The 27,319-nt window shown below is 36.2% G+C and overlaps 1 protein-coding gene across 1 annotated transcript in view; it reads left to right on the plus strand.

Annotated features, from left to right (window-relative positions):
• Positions 1-27,319, plus strand: part of frem2a (FRAS1 related extracellular matrix 2a) — a 64,005-nt gene that overhangs the window by 7,024 nt on the left and 29,662 nt on the right. Inside the window, exons 2-6 of the mRNA XM_051908759.1 lie at positions 474-563; positions 10,667-10,813; positions 14,885-15,115; positions 20,711-20,836; positions 22,043-22,294. Of these exons, the coding sequence (XP_051764719.1) occupies positions 474-563; positions 10,667-10,813; positions 14,885-15,115; positions 20,711-20,836; positions 22,043-22,294 (846 nt within the window). The remainder of the gene's footprint in view (positions 1-473; positions 564-10,666; positions 10,814-14,884; positions 15,116-20,710; positions 20,837-22,042; positions 22,295-27,319) is intronic.

The following is a 27,319-nucleotide window of genomic DNA, read 5'->3' on the forward strand; positions in this document are numbered from 1 at the left end:
TCATGGTACATTGTAACTTAACCACTGTGTATCAGTGCAGATGTGGTTAAGGGGTCTAATTTGGTAGATGGGACAGACCAGATGTAGGGAAGTTTTAGGTTGGAATCCTGTGTTTTAAAATTCTTGTTCTCTCCTGTCATTATGCAACAGCTTGTCACCTGTTTTGCTGATTGTTTTGTGACTCAGTCCCTGCTGCTTTGGTGAAAATTCTCACCTGGATTTAGTAAAACTTAAAAAGCCTTTTATCTGCAAATGTTTTTTGCAAAACCAAGAATGTGTTTTGCATTAAAATGAAGATATTTGTAAGTTGAGCGGCTTATAGAATAATTTGATCTTTGAGCGTTTAACTCTAGGGTCTTTAGATCATCAGAAAGTGAGGATTTTCATAGGTTGTTTTGATCTGTTTTCTTCTAAATGAATAATAATTTTAATTTGTGCAGTTTAATCTTACCGTTTTGTGTTTGTGTTTTCAGCTGACATAGATGATCTTAAGATCTGCTATATCCTGAAGGATGAGAACAATGCCACCAGTGACCTCTTTAGTTTCACCGTAGAGGACAATGGTAAGTCCTAAAAAAATCGGCATTTTTAGGCTTTTTAATGATTTAATTATGCATTTAGAATTATTCATTAAAACATTTAGCCATATAAAGTGAGGAATAATACAGCACAAATTATTTGAATTCATGAATGATATAATGTGCTCTGATTTTAGGTGTCATTGCATATGGAATAGCTTAGATGATTAATTGTGAAAGTTTAGACCCAAGAGGCATATATTCAGATATGTAGCATTCAATTAGGCTTTTTTTTTTTCTTTCATGGTAGGTGAACTGTCTGTTGAGCTTATTACATGCTGCACTACCTTTGACTGGGGGAAAAAAAAAAGAAAAGAAAATTAAAATGAGTTTTTATTACATCAAAGAAAAACTTAAAAGTGACTTAATGTGGGTTAGAATGACCCTAAGAACATATTTCAACAGGGTAGGATTAAATCTGGTGAAGCATAGATAATCATGTATAAATTAGGTTGAACGTGCAATCTAGTGACTGCTACTGGAAGAGCTTGCAGCTAAAGACCTTGTTGCGATTAGTAATGATTTGTGTTTTAAGTTGGAAAGCCAAATATGTGATATGCACATTACAAAGCACACTATAGGAGTGAAACGTGGATTGTCTTTGTCAGTGCCGAAGGGCACATCATGGATTGAAGGGTCTGCATGTACACTACACAAAGGGCCGTTGAATATATAAAAGTAGTGGTAAGTTGATGCAAAATTATAGCTTGTACCTGTGATTGTAAGCCACACCCCTTGTCAGGCTTACAATTACTTTAAGTATTAGAGGGTGTCTGGCATTGGAAAGAGTTGGGAAAATACAAGCTCTATAGAAAAACAGCTGGTTTAACTGCAGTATAAAGACTTTGTGTCTCTCTCACGCTCACAATCACCAGTTGTGTCATAATATGTTGCGGCATGAAACAAGATAATAATTACAGACTTCTTAGCACCTTCAAGTCAAGAGGCATTAACTGTTTGTAAGGATTGGTACATGGCTGCATTTTGTGTTTTTAGTCGGGATGTTAACTGATTAACAGTTTTAATTGCATGGTGTGCTAATTAATTGTATGATTATTATTATTATTATTATTATTATTATTATATTTTACATAATTTTTATAAACATTTAAAAAATGTTTTTATAAATATTATATCTTTAATTTTAAAGTCACAAATAGTGTTGTCACGGTACCAAAATTCCAGTAGTCGGTACCAATACCAGTAAAATTTTATGGTTCTTGGTGCCAATTTCGGTACCACAGGAAAATCTGTTGGAACTATTTTACTATTTTATTTAACTAGCCTATTTTTAAAAACATATTAAATATGATGGTAATCATACATATAAATATTTGGAGCATGTGTGTGTGTATGTTTGTGTGTGTGTATAGCTACCTCAATTAAATAAATTTTGAAATATAAAAAAATAAATAAACAAATGCTCAAACATCTATTTTGAAATAGACGTGCGTGTTTAGCCTATTTTAGCTATTCCTGCTATTCCTTCAGTGAAACGACACACTACAGCCTGTAAAACTATGAATTAAATATCAGTATATAATGGTAGCTAACCTAAATAATAAGGAAGTATTATTCTAAAAAACATTTGTTTTTTATTTCCACACAAAGATGCGTCATATAGCCGCTCTGCGCTTTGAGAGGGATGTGGGACACGAGCAGGAAAGAGACCATTTCTCTTTAGCAATATCTTCATGTTATCTCCTGATGTTACAAACAACTGACACTTGTTGTAAAAGGTCTGAAGAGCTAGTATTTATCTTCAGACATTCAGGCTATGTTTGATTTTGTGCTGCCAGAGAAAGTGAAACTAAAAATCGCCGGTGTGTGAAACGCGCTATACAAATAAACTTGACGTGCCTTATAAAGTAGCCTATAATAACAAGCAAAAACTGTTAAATAGAAATTGACGTGCAAGCAAAAAGGTTTCTGTCCTACGGTGTTTTTTCTACTTTACCACAGTAAAGAATGCGAATATAATCAGCCTAATTAAAAGCAAACCAAGGAAGAAACGTTTATAATCCCCTGCGTCAGTGAAGATTTGGGAAAAGAAACAGAGATTCCATGTTCAGTGGAATTACTAATGGAATATTGTTAAATTCTCTGCTAATCGGGTGACCAGATTGCGATTCGCAAAACAGAATACAAAGCCGACAAAGCTTAAATGCATGACGTACCTCTCTCTTTCGGCATGAACCAAAATGTTTCCATGGCTGCGATGTCACATTTAATTGCTAACCTATTAGCCTATTTCTTCTGTAAACGAAGCTTTGTGCTTCACTCGTGTCATATTCACGTAAATACTGGCACAGCCCTATCAGTGGGTAACAAATATACCCGGATACTCGGTACTCCCGGTACTACAGAAATGCTGGTATCGTCACATTTTTAAAATTTCAGTACCGAAGTACCGGTACATTTGACAACGCTAGTCACAAAATTAGTTGATGTTCAGCTGACAGGCCCAGTTTTTGGTTTATGTTTCTATTTGTTCCCTTAAGTTCTTTTTCCTCTTCCCCCTCCCCCTCCCCCCCACTTTGGGAGTGGTTGTCGTTTGTCCCACTGTCAGTCATCTCTCAATTCAGGAAAGACTGAGGAGCAGGAATTTTTTGTTATGCAGCTGTGTTGGTGTCTGACCCCTGAGCCCAGTGGGTAATTACCGGTTTTGTTTCTGTGCATTCCTGGGGATGGTTTCACTCCATTGGTGGCGGAGGCATTTATTTTATAGGAAAGATCCTAAGCAGTAAGGGACTATCTGTATCTTTCTCATCTCTTTTTACAGATGTAGTGTGCAAACACAAAAGGGCTCAATTGAGCCGTTTCTATCATGAGGTGCCTCAAGGCTTTCTCCTAGGACCCCTTTTTTCCACATTTGTGCAGTAATATACAGCTTCAGCTTGAAATTCAGTGATTACAAACACTCTGCCACATTATGCCTGAAAAAGCTGGGCTAATTAGACTATCTTAGATTGTTCTTGTCCAAAGAGCCCAACAATCACAACAAACATCATAAACTCCATTTTACAGCCAATTTGTGTTAAACAGCTGCATTTATATAATGCACTCTGTTGGATTGCAACTTGCATATTTAGTACAAGTAGTATTCCAGAGGGGTTTAATTAATTGTTTTGTTTTCCAAAATGTTATGTCCTTGCATAGCCTATAATGATGATGAGGCTGTTTTTCAATGTAAAGGACTATTATCATGTTTTGATAATAGTCTATTTGAGTTTTAAAAAAAAAAGATTGTGGCCTTCTGAAGATATTTCTGGATGCACTTTTTGTGCAAGTCATCCATCCTTTTGGTGTATGGCTTAGGCTAAATGTCTGTAAACTGTCCATCAGAGCTAGCTAGGGCTAGATCATCTAGTTTTTGTTTATCTTTGCCTCTGTCTCTTTGCTCTGTTCCAAAACCTAGTGAGCTGCCTCTGGAGACAACATTGTAAGGCATCAAAGGTAATGCAGAAGCTGGCAACTTCATTATTCTGCCTCTTAAAATGATGAATATCTGGTTGTTTTGTTGTTGCAAATCGTTGTCAGTACAATATTAACATGACTTAAAAACAACAACTTTATTTTAGCCAAATTCATCGCATCATGTATCTCTTATGGGAAGGTAATCTAATAATGCAGTAAGCTCAGTGAAAAAATAAAATATTAAAAGGTGGCAATTAATAAATAAACTTTCATTCAATACTAAAATGTATTGATAAACATAATATTGTTTGTGCTATGTATTTTTATACCTAGAGAGTTGTGCTGTTAGCTTAGCAACATGCTAACTGCAAACTATTGCTCTATCCGAAATCACTCCATACACTCATTCACTATTGCTGACATTACTCCACTAATACTGTGTGCTTAAAGTAGTGAATAAAAAACAAGTGAGCAAATTCAGACACTGTGCCAGAAGTGCTGTGGACACTATCTTCTGGCGAGACACAGTTAATTTGCCACTCAGTGAATGGGTATTCTCTAGCTGCTAGCCATTAAGCATGCATTAGTTGTACACTCTTTTTTGAGGTGCATAATTTGATTGAATGACTTTCAGACTCCATTACAAACAGCTGTTTTCTTCAAATGGTGCACTATTTTAAGGTACAGAACAGCCTATTTAAGGTGTTCTGTAACAACTGGGTTTTTACCTTCTGTGTAGTCAGCGAGGCAGCTCATTTGGTTTTGCACCAGAGCTAATAGCTGTTTAAACTGTTTTTAGTCATATAAACACCCTTTCTGACTGACACTAATAAATGCAGTTCTCCATTTAACGGTTTTAACCAAACTTAACGGTTAAAAGAGGACAGATTTATCAGTTACCCTTCCTTTGCAAAAGGTCATGACAGATAACACTCATTCTGAATCCTCTACCCCTCTCCCTGCAATCATGCCTCAGAGGCAGAGGGAGAAATATGACAGGAACGACTGCAGGGACACACAGAGGCTACAAAGAACAGAGGGAGGCTTTACGTGACACATCATAGCTCTGGGATGTTTTTTTTTTTTAAATTTTTTCCTGTTGGACTGAGGGAATTTTTATTTATTTTTATTTTTTCAACATTTATTGATGTGAACATACACCAGTGTTCACTCTCAAGCAAAAATGCCATTAGGTACTCAAATGTTTTTTTGTACCGTTAAAAAGAAAGTTTGGTTTGTTTTCAACAGACCTGACCATCAACATCAGGTTGGGAATCAAAGTGGTGCCTATTTTCCAGACTGTTCACCACCTTTTAGGTTGTTCCTAGAGCTCTGTTGTGTCTGTGTTTTAAAAAAACAACTCATTGCTGGCTCTGTTTTCCTTGGTGTGCACATTGTATTATGGAGAATTTTGCTGTTGATTTGTTGAACATGGTCCAGGTTGTATGAACAATAAAGAACAATGCTAATCTTAGTGTGGATGTAGATAACCATATGTTTGAGCCATTTTTTTTTCTTCATATCAAATTAACCAGAAATAATGTTGCAGTGGGATGTTTTTGTAGCTCTGTTTCTCATTGTTGGCTAGACATAAGATTGTGTATTCACATGTGGATTAGCAAGAGCTAGCATTGAATTTCCACTGAAAGCCTTGTCTCTTCAGACTAAGTGAAAGGTGGGATGTTTTGTTTGGTTTTAGGGGTAGCGTAGGTATTTAGGGTCAGTTCAGATGTGGATTTCTAGATTAACCTTAGACCTGCATGGCTGACTGATTCAACGACAAGACCACACCTGTAGGTATTCCTGGTTAAACATTTTGAAGTGCCGTTGATCGAGTGGACAGGTGTCAGACCAATGAAGGGTTTGCGACTGGTGTCTTTTGTCGGTCTGTCGGCAGTCAAAAGATCTGCCGTTCTTCAAACAAAGATCTTCTGAATAAGGTTATGCAGGTCATTGCCGAAGACAGAGGGATAGAAGGGAGTAATTGAGGGCATCCAGGCAAGTCGTGACCTTCGCAGAAGAAAACTTCCTGTGTTTTGTGAGGTTGTGGACCTCTTGTTTAAATCTGAGCAGCCTAGATACTGTCCACATGTCCTTGTTGAATGTTTCTAAGTTCTGACTAGCTCAGCCTTCTCAATCCAAGAAAACAGTAAAGCAGACAGCCAAGACTTTGTGTCTGCAGCCAAGAGCACATTGAGCTCGACGAGGAGAGGCTAGAGGATCCGTGAAAAGACCAACAAGCTGCTGTTTTTAGCTGAAGCACTGTTTGAGCAACCATCCATCAGAATGCATGTGTTTATAATCAAGCTGAAAGTTATATTGTGAGGTTTTTGCTATTCGAGAAGCACCTAAATGAAAAAATAGCATTACTTTCAAAAGCAGTACTTTCATTGAGATGCATTACATTTGTCGAAAGTAGCAGTAAAGGCTTTCTATTTGATAAATTTTCTCTTGAACTTTCTATTCATCAAAGAATCCTAAAAAATAAGTATCATAGTTTCCACAAAAATATTAAGCAGCACAACTGTTTTCAGCATTGATAGTAAGAAGAAATTTTTCTAAAGCAGCAAATCAGCATATGATTTCTGAAAGATCATGTGACACTGAAGATGATGCTGAAAATTCAGCTTTATATCACAGGAATAAATTACATTTTAAAATGTATTAAAATAGAAAAATTATCATGATAATATTTCACAATATTACTGTTTTTACTGTATTTTGATCAAATAAATGCAGTCTTGGTGAGCATAAGAGACTATTGAACGTAGTGTATGTTACGGAAAAAGCGTATTCACAACGTACGTTTTGACTAGCACATATCTTGTATTATTTGAAACAGTCATATTCTTTTTAGATTTCTCCACTTCTAATTTAGTTGTCACCAGATTAATTCCGTAAACTAAAGGTTAGGAAATCAGGAAATATTAGTTAGTGCAACAGATAAGAACAGCTTTGATAAACAGGCCTCAAAGTAGCACTTATATGACTTGTGTTTAACTAAGTTTTGGGAGTGTGGAGCTCCTGAGGATTTGTGTTGATGTTGATGCTTTTGGCGTAGCGTTAATAAAAAGAAATTGTGCTTTAAAGCACATAATACTCTTCTCTACTCTTTTCATTCATTCTCATGTTAAGATTTATTTTCCAGCCCTGTTAATATAAGACCTTTATGAATCACTATAGCAGTTTGTAAATACCCTCAGGGGTCATCTCCATTTGACTTCTGTCAGGCTTTATCCAGTCTCTCGGGAGGATTGAGAGTGTATCTGATGAATTATTTGTGAGCTCTATTTTTAGATGTTGTTAAGAAGTTCTTCAAAGTTTCTCGATAGAGTAAAGCTTCTCATGCACTAGACACTGATTAGCTTTTAATGAGCTATTCTGAGTGAATGTCAGCTGTTGTGCTGTCATGTCTTTCTAGGAAACACTGTCTGAGCTATCCGGCTTTGAAACACTACTGTTTAATAAAGTCATTAGGGGCTTTTTGTGTGAGAAGCTTCATGGAAACTGTCAGTATCAGGGTTTGGACAAATCCACTGGGCTTCAAAGCAACTGTCTGTTGGTTTTTCAGAGGCAAAGCTAATGAGAGCATGTTATTGTTCAGCTTGACAACTGAACAAAACAAATACAAACAAATTTTATATTCACATGTGTGATGCTATCCTTTTATGACTAAATGGCTTGTTTTCTCTTTTCTTCTAACTTGTTTTGTTGTCTTCATTCGTCTTTTCAGTGGCTTCTACTAAGGCAAGAATCTATTTCTTATACTTAGTTAATGTTTTTCAAAACCCCAAGTATTTATGCTACAGACATGGATGACATTTACATACTGTGATACTTATTTAAATCCTGTGATACTGATATTTTTGCTGACAATACTTTGTGTTGGTTTTATGATTGACAACATCTTTTGAATCCTTAAAATTGAAAGAGGAGTTAACAATAGCAATTAGCATTACAGCTAGCATTGTGGCATGTTTTTCACAGGCAAACCTCGCTCACATTTTCTTTAGAAGATGTAAAAATCCATTTGGTTTTGTTTATCTTTCTAGCAACTGACGGTGCTGTGTGTGTGTGTGCTCAGCTCAATGACCTGAATGAACACACTAAACACACAGAATAGTGGAGTCCTTGAGCTGAGACCTTTTTCTTTACTTGCAAATGGTCTTTGCAGACACACCCTATCAATCACTTCTTCCCTAAACTGATAGAAGATGACAAGATGAAAGAAAGTGTCATTGCTGCTCGGATAATGCACTGCATTAATACCTCTGTCTGCATTGACTGCAGAAATGATGGGAGCAATGCTTTTTGCCTACTTATATACACTCACAGTGGTATAATACAAAAATGTATCAAACATTGTCACTTGTTAATATGTGATTGATTATTAGAATCTTTGTTTTAACGGATGTAGCTTATATATATATATATATATATATATATTTATTTATTTATTTATATATATATATATATATATATATATATATATATATATATATATATATATATATAAAATATAATTTTTTTTTTAATTTATAGTTATTTTTATTTAAATATTTATTTTTAAATTATATGTATATTTATTACAGCTTCCTTTTACAATTAACCTGAAATCCACATCTATATATGGAGTTGAAATATGAATAGATAAATCCTAGACCCTTGACTCCTAATTATGTTGACCACTATGCTAATTCAACGAATGAACCATAAGGGCTTACACTGCTAATCTTCATGAAATGTCAAATATAATCACTTCAACGTGTGAAATGGTTTATTTTCCTGCATTCTGAATTTGTATATGCTGTATATCATCTGCCTAACAGTTATCACCTAGCAACCGTACATCATTACAGATTAATACAGAGTTAGAAATACAGCATTACCAACATGTCAATTTTTCCAGTCATGACATCTCTCGGGCAAGGTTAGAGAGTGAGATATTAGGAGCCCGGGGTTAGCTCGAGGAAATCAAGTGAAACAAGCATTGAAAAGTCATGAATATACATGGTCTAGCTCGTTGAGAAATTGGGAATTTGTCTCTGATGTTTTCTGTGCACGTGAAGCGAATTATCAATATGCGTGCAAACTCCGATACATGATGTAAATATAGATTAGGTATGTGGGCACTAAATGTGATAAATTCACACAGACTTTTGCCTTTGACACTGACTTAATCCTAGGCTTCGTAATACATGAAGTCTAAACTCTTTGTTCTTGGGTATTCACTCATTTTTAATATATTAGAGGTGCAGACTGCCTCGGGAAGTGACTGGGATCGAGGGTACCATGGTAATCATCATCCAAGTATCTTGGGATCAGTTTGTGCTTAAACTAAATGATGATTGTGATTGAGTTACAGCTGGATGATACAATTAATGCGAGATACAACAAGAATTGTAAAACCAAGCATGTAAAGTGCGAAGTCAGCATGCACAAGATATAAATATTACATTATGTCTGTTCTGCACTGAACTACATTCTTTTTCTCTATAAACAAGCCATTATTTTTAGTTTGCATGGGTAAAAGACAGTTGCTAAGGCAATCTGGGGCATGTACCTGAGTGTAGAGACATTGTGGGTGATCAGAATATCAAAATTTTCATTTTCTGTTTAAAATAAGAGTATGCTACATGGGTCCTGTATATTGGGCTGTTTTTATGCTATAAAACCTGATGAAGTAGGTTTTCCCAAACGGTTTACATGCAAGATGTAGCATATGAGAGAGTTATTTAACATGAACCCCTTAAGTAAACACAACTGGTTGTGTGCACATTATGTTTGAATAATGATCTCTAATTAATCCCTTCTGAGTCCATTATGAGGGTCATATTCATAATGTATTCGTAGGAACGTGCACACAGAACTCCAATCAAAAGCTCTGCAGATTTCCACAGATTTGTTACGACCTAAAGTATTACATGTCTCCACCTGGACTAATAATTTATTTTTAAGTATTTACAAAAATATTTCACAGAGGTCTGCAGGAATTAGTCCTAAAATCCATTTTTTTAACTTTGAGTTCTGCTGTTGCAAAATCAATAGGTTTTTTTAAATTGGTACTTGGTAAATTCCTGAAATGTGGTCTGTGGTTACCACAAGCTTAAGAAATGTTCACGTTTTATTCAGCAACATAAAATAAGTCAGCAATACACCATTCATTATATTTTAAGATAACTAAATGTGATTATTGTCTGTGACAGTAAACACCATAACTCATCTACTCATTAGTATGCTATTACAGCCTAATTGTGTTTATAATCATGCTCAAACTTTTCAATTTCTAGCATTTAAATGATTGAAAGAGTTGTCAGTGGTGACGTTGAAGTCACGTGACCATGGTGTAGTTAGTTTATATTCTACGTTTACTTTTGGCAATTGTATTTAGGCTTCAAAATTCATAATAGTTTTGTTAATTTGTGAAGATTATCATGATGAGCAAATGTGTAAGATTCATAAACTTTTGTTAGTCACAGAGCTTATTTCCTACAATAATCCAAAAGCCATTGGAAAAATCCTATTCATATTTTTCAAGGGAACCAGTGTAATGGTAACTTTTGAGTTGGCCTACGAAATTACGTCATTACTGCAGCACTCTGTTCATTTAATAATGCTTTCAACTGCCAATAATAGTGCCCCGTCGTACACATTTTGTCTGTTATTTTTAGGAGGGAACAAATTGAAGAACCAGCAGTTTCGTCTGAACTGGGCTTGGATTTCTCTGGAGAAGCCGAAATATGTGGTGGATGAGCAGGATAAAGTTCTCGAGGTGATCCTCAGACGTCGAGGTTTTCTGGGTGAAACGTCTTTTGTTGGTGAGTATCAGAGCACTGGATCATTCTTTATTCGATTTATCTGCCATCAAAATGCTTTATTTCATATATTTTCCATTCTCCACCTATTTTTGCCGCAAAAACAAACCATTATCCAGAATTGATTAAATTTGACAAGAAGTCACCAGTACAACAGTGAATCATTAGCATTCAGTAGCGTCTGTGTTCACAGTGAGAGCTGTTATTACTTAAGCTTATCAACGGGAAGCTGTTAGAGATGTTTTTCTAAGTGCTTTTGGCTTCTTTGTGTCTGAGATGAAAGCCCTCGCTCTCTCTGACATCCGTAGAACAGTCTGAACAATTTTTTTTTTTTTTAGCGTACACCTGCTTATCTTGCCCTGCTCTGTGCTCAGCACAGCCCCACATGTGGTCAGTATTCATGAAACCAAGGGTCTTTGTTCACGCTGCTTTGGATTTGTGGTTTGTGTGTGTTGGCTTTGAGGGATGTTGAGGTTGAAAAGATGTAATGTGAAAGTGGAGAGCAGAAGGCAACAAGAGAGATGAGAAGGAAGGAAGCAGATAGAAAAGATGGATATGGGGTATAAATAATGAGGTTCTGTGCAGGTAAATGAAAATGAGTGATCAAGCTGTCTCCTCTCTGACCTTAATCAGTCCACTCATTCCTGATTTTCTTATTATTCCTGTTATGGATAACATCACTATACTCTGAGGGGCCCTTCTCACAGAGCACGTTTTTGCATTCCATCAGCTGCTGATTTTTTTTTTTTTTTCTCAATGTGCTGGACTGACTCCAGACATTGCGTTTGTGTCTTTTACAGTGCATGAAAAGGTTAAAAGTAGTTTAACTTTTAAGAAAACACATCTCTAGACCTAAGCTGCATCCAAAATTGAATACTTCCCTACTGTAGGCCTATAGTATGCAAAAAACAGAGGATTTATGAATGGAGGTGAAGCGACGCAACTGACGCTGGTACTGTAGGTCACATGATAATAACAACATGGTGGATGTATTACGTCTGGATTACATTCATACTACACACATTCATACTATATAGAACATACATTTTTTAACGGCCGCAAGCCTGCAAAGTACATCCAAATTCAAATGTTATTTTCATTTTTATTGAAAATAAATGCAAGCTTGTCAAAAGGTGGATTCAAACCCGCATTAAAAGCCACATCTACGAGCCTTACTCGCTACTGCTGCGCCATTAAAAATGTTGAATTCTGCGCATTTTTTTTTTTTTTTTTTAAACTTGAGTGGCCCAACCAGACATTGGTGGGCGGAGCTAGTGTAAATAGCATTTGCCAACAAGGGACACTCTTTGCACATTTAGTGTAAATAGACACTCCAATTTGAATATACACTACCATTCAAAAGTTTGGGGTAACAATTTTTTTTTTTTTTTTTTTAAATTAATACTTTTATTTAGCAAGGATGCATTAAATTGGTCAAAATTGACAGGAAAGACATTGATAAATTGTTACAAAAGATTAAAATGTTTCCACTAACAGTTGACCGTGGAATATTTAGTAGTGAGGAAATTTCATGAATTGCACAGGTGGCAACCTATCACGGTACCAAGCTTGAATTCACTGAGCTCCTGGGAGCAACCCATTCTTTCACAAATGTTTGTAGAAGCAGTCTGCATGCCTAGGTGCTTGATTTTATACACCTGTGGCCATGGAAGTGATTGGAACACCTGAATTCAATGATTTGGAGGGATGTCCCAACACTTTTGGCAATAATAAATATATATATATATATACAATAGAAAACAGTTATTTTAAATTGTAATAGTTGTAATAGTTCACAATATTTAACTTTTCACTGTATAAGAGACTTTTTTTCAAAAAATCATATCCACCCCAAACTTTTGAAAGGCAATGTACAGTATATAATTAAATAAAACTCAACACAATTCTTTTGAATTGGACAGCAAGAATGATTGCTTCAAATCACTGTGTAAACAAAACACAGCGAGGAAAAAATGATGTCCAAATTTCATTTTCGGATGAACCATCCTTATAACAGCAAAATTGTGATAGTGTTGCAACCAGTGAAGAGTGTTTGAGATCATGTTTCATCTGCCTCTGTGCTCTTTGGAGCCTGGAGCTCCGATCTCTGCCAAGCATCACCCCCCCACCCCCCAACAAAGCTTTCTACTTTTTCACACCCGCCTGCCTCTGTCCTTTTCTCTCTTTTTCCTCACGTCTCACTGTGGTTGGCGTCCTATGCTGCTTGTTGTGGTTAGAATGGGCCCCCCTGTTGTTAGAGAAATGGAATTGAAAGTGAACTCTCTCTCATTCTCTTTTTATTGTATTCGCCTTATATCTTTCAATCAATTTCTGTCTTTCTGTGCTCTGTGTTTTCTCGGAAGATTTTTTTTTTTCACATTTTTTCTGAAGTAGCAGCTGAATGCTGCAGCTAAAAAGACCTTTAAATGGCAGTGAACGTGACCAACAAGTATGAAGCTGAAGAAAGTGCCTCCATCCATCATAAACATACTCCACACGGCTCCGGGAGGTTAAAAAAGGCCTTCTGAAGCGAAGCAATGCGTTTGTTCAAGAAAAAAATCCATATTTAACAAGTTATAGAGTACAATATCTAGCTTCTGCCAGACCGCCTTCCATATTCAACTTACAAAGAAAGTGTAATGCTGCTCGCAGTTCAAAACGCTTACACTACATCCTATGCCTTCCGTATTCAACTTACTGGCTGTTACGCTTTTTTCGTAAGTTGAATACTGAAAGTGGTCTGGCGGAAGCTAGATATTTTACTTTTACTTTATAACTTATTAAATATGGATATTTTTCTTGAACAAACGCATTGCTTCGCTTCAGAAGGCCTTTGTTAACCCCCCGGAGCCGTGTGGAGTACATTTATGACCGTTGGATGTACTTTCTTGAGCTTCATACTCGCTGGTCCCATTCACTGCCATTATAAATCTTGGATGCATCAGGATATTTATTAATATAACTCTGATTGTGTTCATCAGAAAGAAGAAAGTCATATATACTTAAGGGTTGAGTAAATCTTGGGGTAATTTTCATTTTAAAGTGAACTAATCCTTTAAAAGGATGGTTGCCCAGAAACAATTCCAGTTCTTAAGGAACACAATATCAGCCATAATTTCTGCACTAAATATGGTAGAATAGTGTTTCAACTCTGTCTATGCATCAATAAATGCTCCAGTCAGTGGTAATTTTTCACAGCTTTTTGTTGTAGTTATACTTTTGGATGTAGTCATTATTCCGTTATTGGCATGGCAAATTCATAAATTTGAGTCGAATTTACTCATAATAAAATGGCATTTAATTTTAGCTGACCAAAATAACATTTAAAATGACAATGTGAAAAAAAGGAAAATGCGTTAAACTGTAAGCATGTACATTTTATTTTATTTTTTTTATGCTTGTCATGTTTCTAGTGGGTCAATAAAAAAAAAAAACTATTTATAATTAGATCCCTAAATCTACAGTTTTTTTTTTTTTCTACAATTTTGCTTTTCTTGTCATGTAGTAGCTTAAGTGTTATGGATTGAAGAGCAGCAATCATCCAGCATTGATCTGAAAGACTTTGGTGATTTAATTCCTCACATCTGTTAGGGAGGTTCTGGCAGACGGATCCCTGACAGTGTCTCTGCTTGATGTATCAGAGATCAAACGCTTCCGGGCAGGTTCACTTCAGGTTTTCCCACTGTGTGGGAATCCCATCACAGCTTCGTACCTATGTTACAGTAGAGAGGAAGTTAAGTGTACATGCTGTACTTTAGTTCAACATGTTCCCTGATTTTATTCCTACATCTTAGCCTCGAAGCATTAAACACTTACAGGCCTGGGGCTTTTTAACTTCTATACATGGTGCATCTCTTTCTGAATGGCATCGATAATGCTTAGACTCTTGCGCTGATGTGAGCGATCTTTATAAGTCTGGGAAATGCAGACCTTAGCTAATCCGAGCGTATGAATTTCATAATAAGCTTCTTTAAATAGATCATTCTCAAAGTCATGAGTTGTGACACATCTGGAGGCTGGAGATATGAAGTCAGGAAAAGTTTGTCAAAATTGTTGTATTTGTGCTGTTTTAAGGGATTGGTACTCTGGATGGCAGTGCAGAGAAGGAGAAGGATTTCCTGGGGAAATCTCAAAAGCAGGTACAGTTTAACCCCGGCCAGACCACAGCCACATGGAGAGTGAGGGTTCTCTCTGATGGGAAATACGAGCAGTCCGAGATGTTCCAGATTGTCCTGACTGAGCCGGTGATGAGTGTTTTGGAGTCGCCAGCAATAGCCACAGTTGAAATTGTGGATCCAGGTGATGGTAAGTCCAACAGAAGTTGATCAAACATATTCTGATAAACACGAAACAGTGAAAACATTTTTAAAGTCCTATTATGCTTTTTCACTATTAGTTAGTGAGTAATGTTGCTGTTTGATTAAAAAAAAAAGGTTACAAAGCTCAATGTCCACTACCAAAGGGAGATATTTTATTTAACGGAATCCACTTTCTAAGAACTACAACGAATGACTCGTTTGGACTACAACACATTTTTTCTGGGTTTTGTGAAGTCAAAATGTTACTCATTTAAATAATCCCCGCCCACGGAATGCACAAAAAATGCTTCCAGAACCTAAGAGGGTACAATGTAGGCTATGCACAAAAGCTTCTCCTGAAATGGAGCAGTTCTTACGTTGTGTTGTTTGTGGATCACAACTTATGAGTATGTCTTATTTGTAGTTGCGTTTTAACAGTTCCAATTATGTTTTATGTTGTTGCTACAATGTAAGCAAAGGGCAAAGCTTTCCCTTCAATTATGTGATTTAAAAAAAACCATGTGCATTAGCTAAAGGTGATATATAACCACCATTTAAAAGTTTGATGTCTGTAAGAAGTGTCTTGTGCTCACAAAGGCTTCATTTATTTGATAATATTGTGAATAAATAACTATTATAAACTCATATCATTGGTTGAGTCAATATGCTACTGTTGTCCAGCTGATCAAACAAAACAGCAATATTTTGAAAGTGCTACAGTGTTTATACCTTTTTTTTTTTTTTTTTCTTTTTTTTTTGGTTAAGTCAGGTGTAAACTTGAAAATGGCTTAGTTATGGTTGTCCTTGCATATTAAGCTGGGATATAAGTATTTTATAATTGGAAAAATGCTGGTTGATGCAGACCAGTACTTACCTGTATTATCTGAATTACACTACTGTTGTTTGGGGTCTGTAAGATTTTTTTCTGAACATTTATACTATTAGATTTCTGTTTCAAACAAACACTATATTTTTTAACTTTCTATTCATCGAGTTTGTTGAGCACCCAATCAGCATATTAGAATGATTTTTGAAGGATCATGTGACACTGAAGACTGGAGTAATGATGCTGAAAATTCAGCTTTGCCATCATAGGAATCAATTTCATTTTAAAATACATTACAATAGAAAACATTTATTTTAAATTGTAATATTTCACAATGCTACTATTTTACTGTATGCTTGACCAAATAAATGCAGCCTTTGTGAGCATAAAAGACTTTCAAAAAAATGTAAAAAAAAATCTTACTGACCCCAAACTCTTTAATAATAGTGTATATTACATTTTATCTTTTCAGACACAAACATATATGTAATGATTATATGAGATCAATCCTTTTTAATCAGACACATTTAACTTTTCAAAAATATCCAAACATCTCCGCTTCAGCTGCTCAATATACTGAACCCCCATTATATCTAGTGAAGATGTAAGTGAGTCAGAAGCAGGCAGGATGTACAAGAGACCAGAAAAAAACACAAAAAAAAGATACTAAAAACATCCCAGGCTATTTTATTTTTTTCATTTTCAATGTTGCAGATAAAAACACAGGCCTTATCTCCATATTGCAGATGCTTTTTTTCTCTTTCAGTGGACCTCAATTATTATAGCATTTGATATCTCTTCCTACCTGCGAGCTTTCAGCGCACCGCCCACCCCCGCATATTGGCGGCCCTTCTTTTCATCTCGAATTCACCGCACAGCTCTACGTTTTGTTTTGAAAGCGTCTCGTCGATAAATGTAAATTGACAACGGGTGTTTGAGAAAGGCTTGACAGGTCTGCACTGGCTCCCTCTGTAATTAAATTCGCATTTGAAAGTTAGTTGCACAGTTTTCAAGGGGTCGTTTCAGAGGAGGCGCTGCACTTTAGTCTGCGAGGACCTAAACAGAGAGGCAGCATAATAACAACAGAAAGGCATAATGAGACAGCCGTGGATAAACCTGTCATCAGAAACACTTTTCACACAACAAGTTTTTTAAATATATATCTCCAAGCAGCTCTTACAAAATATGGCTTTGTCAGTCTGTTGATCAAACCACGTTCGTCTCACACTGTCTGAGAGCCGTGGCTGAATTATTTGCCTGTTCATCATCACGACATCATCTCATATTCTCACAATTATGGGCGTATTTAGATGTGCAGTGCAAATAACCGGAGGCTCACGTTATTTTATTCTGTGAGTTTTTGTCTTTATCGCCTCCTCGGGGTCCCTGGATAATTAAAATTTTCATCTATAATCCCAAACGCTGCGATAGTTTCCATCTGAATGTTACTTAAGCCTTGCTATCTTTGCAGAAGTTATTTCTCCTTAGAAAAAAAGAAAGAAAACTCCGCTGCTTCCCCAGTGAGCTAATTATCAGTCTTACGGTGGGGTTTGTTTGCTGAGGCTGGTGCCCCATGGGAGGCTTAACGTGACGGAGTCTGGCTGCTCTTTCTAATGGCGAGAGGGAGGGGAGGATGGGGCGGTCGGCACGCTGCGGTCCTGTTGCTCCACGTGCAGTTTTTTTCCTTTCAGGTTAATTATCCTTTTAGCTTTTATGCGTGTGTGGCAGTGTGAGGTCAGGCATTAATATTTGAATGCAAGTGGGAGGTGGTTTTCTTCCGACAAGGGCCTTCGGAGACCTGTCTGACCCAGTTGCCACAGAGTCGTTCACACATGATGGCTTACACCGACCCGCAGGCTCAGACAAAAGCCTGCATCTGGAGTCACATCTGTGACTTGAATGGCTGTGATGTGACAAGCTTCCTGCTTTACAGCCAGAACCTTTCACTGCTCATTAGCGTAAAGAGCAATTAAGAAAGAGGAGAGGCTAGAAAAGCATTTTAAAGATGCTTGCTTGAACTTTGCTTTCTGTTTTTAATGTCTTATGTTGAAAAAGGTTTTAATGAAAGTTTAAATGACTTCACCTTTTCCTGCTGGAACACACTGAAATACTTCATTTTGAAGATCATGTGACTTGAAAAGGTCAAACAATCTACACTGCAAAAAATCATTATTAAAACTCTACATCATTAAAACAAGATACATTTTCTTGAAGCAAAACTGCATAGGATAATTAGGCATTTATTTTAAATAATATATCTTGAATTAAGTTCGTAAGGAAGTTCGTAAGGAAGGAATGAAGTTCGTAAGGAAGGAAGGAATGAAGTTCGTAAGGAAGGAAGGAATGAAGTTCGTAAGGAAGTTCGTAAGGAAGGAAGGAAGGAATGAAGTTCGTAAGGAAGGAAGGAAGGAATGAAGTTCGTAAGGAAGGAAGGAAGGAAGGAAGGAATGAAGTTCGTAAGGAAGGAAGGAAGGAAGGAATGAAGTTCGTAAGGAATGAAGGAATGAAGTTCGTAAGGAAGGAATGAAGTTCGTAAGGGAGGAAGGAAGTTCGTAAGGAAGTTCGTAAGGAAGTTCGTAAGGAAGTTCGGAAGGAAGGAAGGAAGGAAGGAAGGAAGTTCGTAAGGAAGGAAGGACGGAAGGAAGTTCGTAAGGAAGGAAGGACGGAAGGAAGGACGGAAGAAGGAAGGAAATTTTCTGAAAAATATTTTGTCTTATGCAATTTTGCTTCTCAAGTAGATTTATCTTGTTTAAGGGCATTTAATATTTATTATTGGAAAACAACACATTTAAAAAAAAAATAGGTTTAAGAGGCTTTTTCCCCGATGTAATTATCCTGTATGTTTGTTTACCTAATGCAGTGTATATTTCTGAGTTCATTGGAAGTGAATATAGAAAAGTACTGCAATTCTTTTTTATAAATAATCTGTTATGATTGACATGTATATAATTAATATAAATCCCATCTATACCATGCTATTCTGTCAATCAAAAGTAATTAGACCGCCTCTCTGCAGAGGACTCGACCAAGAGCTGAATATAAATGCACAGGATTTTACTTTCTAATCGGTCTTGTTTTTGTTCCTTACAAAACAAGGTCATTATTTTGGCCCCTGACGCATGAGAGTTTCCTGTGTGAGGGTAAGACACAGTCTCTCTCAATACGTCTTATACCTGAGAGGCTACATACATTCGCCTCATTGTTATTCTTTTCTCAGAGCCAACGTTTGAGTCTTGAGGGCTGTAAGATTCATTCTTTTATCAGCAGAGCAGTCACTCAGTCTACACAAAACTCAGAGACTGAACATTGCACAATGTTTTGGTTTTGCAGAGGATATTTTGTTCTGAAATTCACAGTCTCTTGCAAATGTCATGTGACTGAAAAAATCTGGGGTGGATAAACTGTTACTAAATATAGTAATTGCTTTCTCTCTTTTTTTCATTTTAAACAAATGGGGAGAATAGAAGATTGACATTTTCTGAAAAACCTGTCAAACATAGGATCAAACTGAGCAGTTTATATGAGCGGTTTTATTTTCAATTCATTTTCAAAGAGGTTTGAATCTTTTGCAACACTATTATCATGCTAACATCCATAAATACAGATTAAATTCTTTACAATATTAAATTATTTATTGATACAAAATTAAAAAACAAATATTTGAAAAAATATGTCAGAATTTGTAACAGAGTAGCAAGTAACAGGGTTGCAAATTTAGCCTAAATTAAGTTGTAATTCAGTATGGGCTAGCTAATTTTAGACCAAATATAGTTAGCTCATATTTCCTATAAATTAAAGAAATATTATTATTTATTTATTTATTTATTTTTTTTAATAATAACTTGAGTAACAGGGGTGAGCATCAATGCTATAATTTATGGAAAAAATGTAAACATTTGATTTGTTCAAAACTAGCCAACTGAGTTAATTTTAACACACAACATTTGTGAATATAATATTTTTAAAATATCCTGGGACAACAAATTGTACTGTAGGCCTATTTTTTGAATGTACATTTTATATTTCAAAGATGTCACTGTTTACCGATTACTTGAACAGCTAGTTGCTCTATTTCTTTACCTCCACTCCCCCTCTGTGCCAAATGACCACTTGCAGACTGGATGATTGGAGATGTTTGCAAAGGATCATGTATAATTGTATAGAAGGATCCGGGGCAAGAGAGGCCATGCAAAGAGGGATCTTTTTTTTTTTTCTCTTATTGGTCCCTGTGCGCCTCTGCTTCAAAAACACCACCAGGCTTTCACTAGTTTTGTCTATTTTATAGATTTTCCATCTCTGGCTAGAGGTTTTTTTTTTTTTTCCTCCATCAGTTCAGTGTGCTATAAAAATCTGTTTAGATGTTGACTCAATCCTGACCTACGGTATTTGAAAATAGCAATACCTGAACAAGCTCCCACTCAGTCAGAGGGTTTACACTGCAACACAATGCAATACACAGCCAGTATGTACAGATATCGATGCCGCGTAGTCCAAAGGCCACTAAAAACCTAATATGAAGCGCTCAATATAGAAAAATCTATTTTCTCATACAAAATGTGTTTTTGCCTTTTGTGCAAGATAAATGTGCAATACACGCCCAGTATAGAGCCGTATGATTTGAAATAATTATATATTGAAGAATCAATCCACCGCCTGTGGTGTTTTAAAGCCCTGCGGTAATAGTCTTTCTGACAGGGAGCTGCTAAATCCCTCTGTGACTGATATAACAGAACAGCAGTCCTAATACTGAGCCATATCTTCTTTTCCCTTTGACAGAGTCAACGGTGTTCTTTCCTCAGGCCAGCTTTGCTGTGGAAGAAGATATCGGAGAACTCCTGATCCCGGTGCACAGGAGTGGAGATGTCCGTGAGGAACTGATGGTGGTCTGTCACACCCAGCAAGGTGCAATACACAGCATGTAAACATTATGTATGCTCTCATTTTTATACAGACAGTCTTAATATTTAGTAGAATGGTAGATTATGATGGCCAAAAGTATTAACTTCTACTAAAAATTTTTTTTTTGCACAAAAACTAAACTGGAGCTTAACTGTGTAAAATAAAGAATTATGTAAATGTGCAAATTTTATGTACAAATACTAATTTTACAAGTTATTTATTTTCATGTAATGCCTTTTGTTAGTGGTGGAACTGCAGGTAGTTTGTGAAACTGCAATAGAAATTCAATGCAAATTAAATAAAAAATTATAACATTTTAATTATAAATTAAATGATTAAAATAGCCTCTACAAGATCTTATATAAATTAATATAAAATATTATATATATATATATATATATATATATATATATATATATATATATATATATAATATATATTTAATTTTACAGTCCATTTCATTTTAATTTTTTATGCCAAAAACTTGATGTTGAGAAATTCATTGCATTTATTGAATGCTTAGTATTATTCAAAATCTCAGGGGGTATACAAGTACTGTAAATAATGTATTATTCGTAACACTTCACCTGAACAGAAACCATTCTTGTTTTCAAAATTTGTTGAAGTGATATAGTTCAACCTAAAATAAAGATTTTGTCCTGTTTTGTCTGTGGAACACAAAAGTAAGTACTTTTCAAAGAGGATGGATGGATGGATGGATGGATGGATGGATGGATGGACGGACGGACGGATGGACGGACGGACGGACGGATGGATAAATGGATGGACGGACGGAGAGCCTTCTGAATTTATGCAATAGCTTTTTGCAAGAAACAGACTAAATATTAGTCATTATTCAGTACAATTTTCAGGAAGCTTCCTGTCCTTCTAAGCTTGTCTATAGACTTTTCTTATGTGTTGAAATGGTTTTGTCAGTGTCATTCATTTAAAAAAAACAACATTCATTTTTGTGTAATTCTACTTTTTTGTCCCGTTAAAAAAATAAATAAAATGGGTTCAAAACGAGGGTGAGTAAAGAATGACAGTCATTTGAACATTTTTATTGTCATTTTTTGGTAAACTATCCCTTTAAAGATTCTTACTTGCAACATTTCTTTGCAGATGTGCCTTCTACGTCCTAGCATCTGTAAACACTTTATGTGCATTTGAATTTATTCCCTGCATGTGTCTTTTCTGTACCTGCTGCAGGCTCTGCCACAGGAACCGTCCCCACTTCTGTTCTGTCCTACTCTGACTACATCTCCCGTCCAGAGGAGCAGGCCAGCATTCTGCGCTTTGATAAGGACGAGACAGAGAAGCACTGTCGTGTGGTGATCATTGATGACTCGCTGTATGAGGGTGAGGAGAGCTTCAACGTGACCCTCAGTATGCCTGTGGGAGGCCGTCTGGGGCCAGAATACCCCACTGCGCATATCCGCATACTGCCGGACCAGGACGACGGTAAGTACTTGTTTGCTTTTGTATGATTTAAAGTAAAGGAACAGGAAATTTTCTCTCCAGGAAATAATTATTCTAATATTGACAGTTTGATTTTTTTTTTTTTTTTTTTTTTTTTATATATATATATATACAGGTGCTGGTCATATAATTAGAATATCATCAAAAAGTTGATTTATTTCACTAATTCCATTCAAAAAGTGAAACTTGTATATTATATTCATTCATTACACACAGACTGATATATTTCAAATGTTTATTTCTTTTAATTTTGATGATTATAACTGACAACTAAGGAAAATCCCAAATTCAGTATCTCAGAAAATTAGAATATTACTTAAGACCAATACAAAGAAAGGATTTTTAGAAATCTTGGCCAACTGAAAAGTATGAACATGAAAAGTATGAGCATGTACGGCACTCAATACTTAGTTGGGGCTCCTTTTGCCTGAATTACTGCAGCAATGCGGCGTGGCATGGAGTCGATCAGTCTGTGGCACTGCTCAGGTGTTATAAGAGCCCAGGTTGCTCTGATAGTGGCCTTCAGCTCTTCTGCATTGTTGGGTCTGGCATATCGCATCTTCTCTTCACAATACCCCATAGATTTTCTATGGGGTTAAGGTCAGGCGAGTTTGCTGGCCAATTAAGAACAGGGATACCATGGTCCTTAAACCAGGTACTGGTAGCTTTGGCACTGTGTGCAGGTGCCAAGTCCTGTTGGAAAATGAAATTTGCATCTCCATAAAGTTGGTCAGCAGCAGGAAGCATGAAGTGCTCTAAAACTTCCTGGTATACAGCTGCATTGACCTTGGACCTCAGAAAACACAGTGAACCAACACCAGCAGATGACATGGCACACCAAACCATCACTGACTGTGGAAACTTTACACTGGACCTCAAGCAACGTGGATTGTGTGCCTCTCCTCTCTTCCTCCAGACTCTGGGACCCTGATTTCCAAAGGAAATGCAAAATTTACTTTCATCAGAGAACATAACTTTGGACCACTCAGCAGCAGTCCAGTCCTTTTTGTCTTTAGCCCAGGCGTGACGCTGTCTGTTGTTCAAGAGTGGCTTGACACAAGGAATGCGACAGCTGAAACCCATGTCTTGCATACGTCTGTGCGTAGTGGTACTTGAAGCACTGACTCCAGCTGCAGTCCACTCTTTGTGAATCTCCCCCACATTTTTGAATGGGTTTTGTTTCACAATCCTCTCCAGGGTGTGGTTATCCCTATTGCTTGTACACTTTTTTTCTACCACATCTTTTCCTTCCCTTCGCCTCTCTATTAATGTGCTTGGACACAGAGCTCTGTGAACAGCCAGCCTCTGCAATGACCTTTTGTGTCTTGCCCTCCTTGTGCAAGGTGTCAATGGTCGTCTTTTGGACAACTGTCAAGTCAGCAGTCTTCCCCATGATTGTGCAGCCTACAGAACTAGACTGAGAGACCATTTAAATGCCTTTGCAGGTGTTTTGAGTTAATTAGCTGATTAGAGTGTGGCACCAGGTGTCTTCAATATTGAACCTTTTCACAATATTCTAATTTTCTGAGATACTGAATTTTGGATTTTCCTTAGTTGCCAGTTATAATCATCAAAATTAAAAGAAATAAACATTTGAAATATATCAGTCTGTGTGTAATGAATGAATATAATATACAAGTTTCACTTTTTGAATGGAATTAGTGAAATAAATCAACTTTTTGATGATATTCTAATTATATGACCAGCACCTGTGTGTGTATATATATATATATATATATATATATATATATATATATATATATATATATATATATATATATATATATATATATATATTATATAACACACACACACACACACACACACACACACACACATGTGACCTGGACAAAGAAAGTTACAAACTCTCATCTGAGCCATAAAAAGGCTGAATAAGTCGGAGCTGTGGCTTAGTGGTCAGCACACATGCTCTTGGGGCTGTGGTGCTCATGTGGGAAATTTGAGTTTGAGTCTTGCGCGCGTCATTTCCTGTTCCATTTTTTCCCTTCATAATATCTTTCTTCTTTTTGTATAAATAAAAAGTGCAAAAAAGTAACAAATAAAAAATAAATGTAGAATATTTTCTTTTAATAAAAAAATAAAAAGGATGACACAGACTTACAATTCAGTCTGTGAACCATACAAATTAGAGCTATTCACTGTCCATATCATGCTCAGACAGATATGTATTTGTTAGTTCAACACTCAGTGATATTTAAGGAGCAATTTATCTTTCTCCAAAGCCTCGTATAGCATCAGAATTTTTGTGTCTCATGCGCATACGGCAGCCAGCGGATGAACCCAGAATAGACACAATGCACATGTAAATGGGCAACGCTGAAGTTTGCACAGGAGTCTCTTTCTCTCCAGCGTTATGAGGCCTGAAATCACAGATAAAGTTGAGTTATTCTAAAGCCTTCTTTCCTCAAAGCAAGAGAATTAATTATTTTTTGGTGGAAAGCGAACAGATTTTTGTTCTTTTATCTCTGTTTTGCTGTTATTATGGCACCTCTCAAAAGTTTGCTGAGGAAAATAGGAGCCGCTGGCTTAGCCCACCTCAGACAGAAAGCGTGAAATTGCACTCAGGAGAGAGCTGGAAGGGATAGAGTTCATCCTTTGGCTCACTATGACTAGGAAACTATACATTAACATACGTGTATATACCGCTGTGTGTCTGAATCCCTGTGCTGCTCGACGCTGAACGTGGATTAGTGGTAATTCCCATGTGACATGAAGGTGAAAGCTTTCATCAAGTTGAGTTCAGCTGAGCGTGCTGCATTCGGTATATCTGACAAATAGTGTTTATTAAAGCGTAAATTGTGTGTGTGTGTGCGTTCAAGAAAGGGACCGTGTAATTAGAGTATGTTCATGCCGCTTTGTTTTGGCACGTCTTTCTGACTCTTTATCTTCCTTTTAAATCCTCCCTTTTTCACACACAAACAGTACACCTCAGGCTACTGAAGTTTTTTCTGGGGCAATCCTCTTGTCTGTGGTACAATATCCTAAGGGTATTAGATCTTATCTGCCTCTATCTGAGGCTGTTATCAGTAAATCTGGGCTAAAACCACCAAAACATCAATCAGCAGCATACAATAGCAAAACACTCCTTAAATTCAGGAGTAGAGCTGCAAATGAGTGTATAGTTTCAGCGTATTGTGATTATTTATGCTTAACATAGAGGTTACAAGGCTCCTAAAGGCTTTAAACATTTATTATAAGATAAGTGTAACAATAATAAATTGTCTTTACTTAATCCAGAACATGAGCTGCGAATGTGAAAGATACAATTCTGTGTACAATATATGCCTGTTTATATCTTGATTTCTCTCAAGATGAGGGCTCAGAACCAAGTGAGCAACTTACTGTATACAACATTTTAAAGCATCATAAGCATATTATTACAGCATCAAAAGGTAGGAAGCAACATTATTCTGCCCACTAAAGTACCTAATTGTGGCCAAATTATAAAGCAGTGTCACATGTATGCTTCTTTGCATTGCAGTACTCAAATTGTCCAAAATCAACAAACATGTTCATTTATATACCCTATATTTCATTCTGTAATGAAAGGTATCAATTGAAATAGTTCAATGACTATTAAAATGGTAAAATGACTATTTTACCTAGTATACACATAATATTTATTTTTAAAAATTAACTTTTATTCTGCAAGGATGGATTAAATTTATCAAAAATGACTGTAAAGACATTTATAATGTTACAAAAGATTTATATTTCAAATAAATGCTGTTCTTTTGAACTTTAAATTCATCAAAGAATCTTTAAAAAATGTATCATGGTTTCCACAAAAAAATATTAAGCAGGTCAACTGTTTTCAACATTGATAATAATAAGAAATGCTTCTTGAGCAGCAAATCAGCATATAAGAATGATTTCTGATGGATCATGTGACACTGAAGACTGGAGTAATGATGCTGAAAATTCATCACAGGAATACATTACATTTTAACATATGTTAAAATAGACAACAGTTCTTTTACGTTATAATAATATTTCACAATATTAATGTTTTTACTGTCTTTTTGATCAAATAAATGTCTTGGTGAACATAGGAGATTTCTTTCAAAAACATGAAAATAATCTTACAGATCGCAAACTTTATAACGGCAGTGTATGTGTACATGATTTGTATTTTATATTCATTTTAGAGCATAGCTTCATTGGCTTAGCATTGTGGTAATTTCAAATTAATTCATTTTTTTCTTTTAACTTTGTGCGTGGGACAATGAAAAACAGACATGCCACAGTGGAGATCTTTGTGTGTGTGTGTTTGAAGAGGGTTGTTTTTCTACATTCTTTCTGCTTGAAGTGCTGACTGTGAATAGTAATAATGAAATTCTGTATGAAATACTACATACTAAATTGGTATCATCTTGTTCTCCTCAGTTCTATTTCTCTTGTGAACACACATTCGCACATACCTACGCATGAATTATTGATCTGGTGGCCCTAGTTGGGCTGCTCAAGTAGGTTGTGTATCATTTCTGTTTTTATTTTTCTGTTTATCAAGGTTTCAGAACAAAATAAAGAAAGTCTGTGAAATTTAGGCTATTCACTGTGTCATTTAGATTTATGTGGAGTGGATAACTGCAGATGGAGAGATAAACATCACTCCAGCAGAGTAAAGCAGTACACCTTCCCCCAAATGACCAGACACCATGAGGAAATAGACTGAAAGTGTGTGTTTTGTGTGTGTGTGTGTGTGTGTGTGTGTGTGTGTGTGTGTGTGTGTGTGTGTGTGTGTGTGGCAGGAGTTTGCAGGTAAACAGACAAAGGTTGACTCCCTCAGGCAATGCAGGAATGATTTTATCTCCAAATGCTGGAGAGAACATCTCAACGAGCAAGGAAAAAAGGTCAAAACTACAGCTGAAAAATCAGTCCAAAACTCATTACTCTCTCTCAGTTGTGTGTATGTGTGCTAAACGAGAACTAGTTTAAACCTGCCTCTGTATGAGATAAACAGTGTTGGGAAATAACTAAATCTTG

The sequence above is a fragment of the Ctenopharyngodon idella genome, chromosome 10, assembly GCF_019924925.1.
Source record: "Ctenopharyngodon idella isolate HZGC_01 chromosome 10, HZGC01, whole genome shotgun sequence".
In the NCBI taxonomy this organism is placed as follows: domain Eukaryota; kingdom Metazoa; phylum Chordata; class Actinopteri; order Cypriniformes; family Xenocyprididae; genus Ctenopharyngodon; species Ctenopharyngodon idella.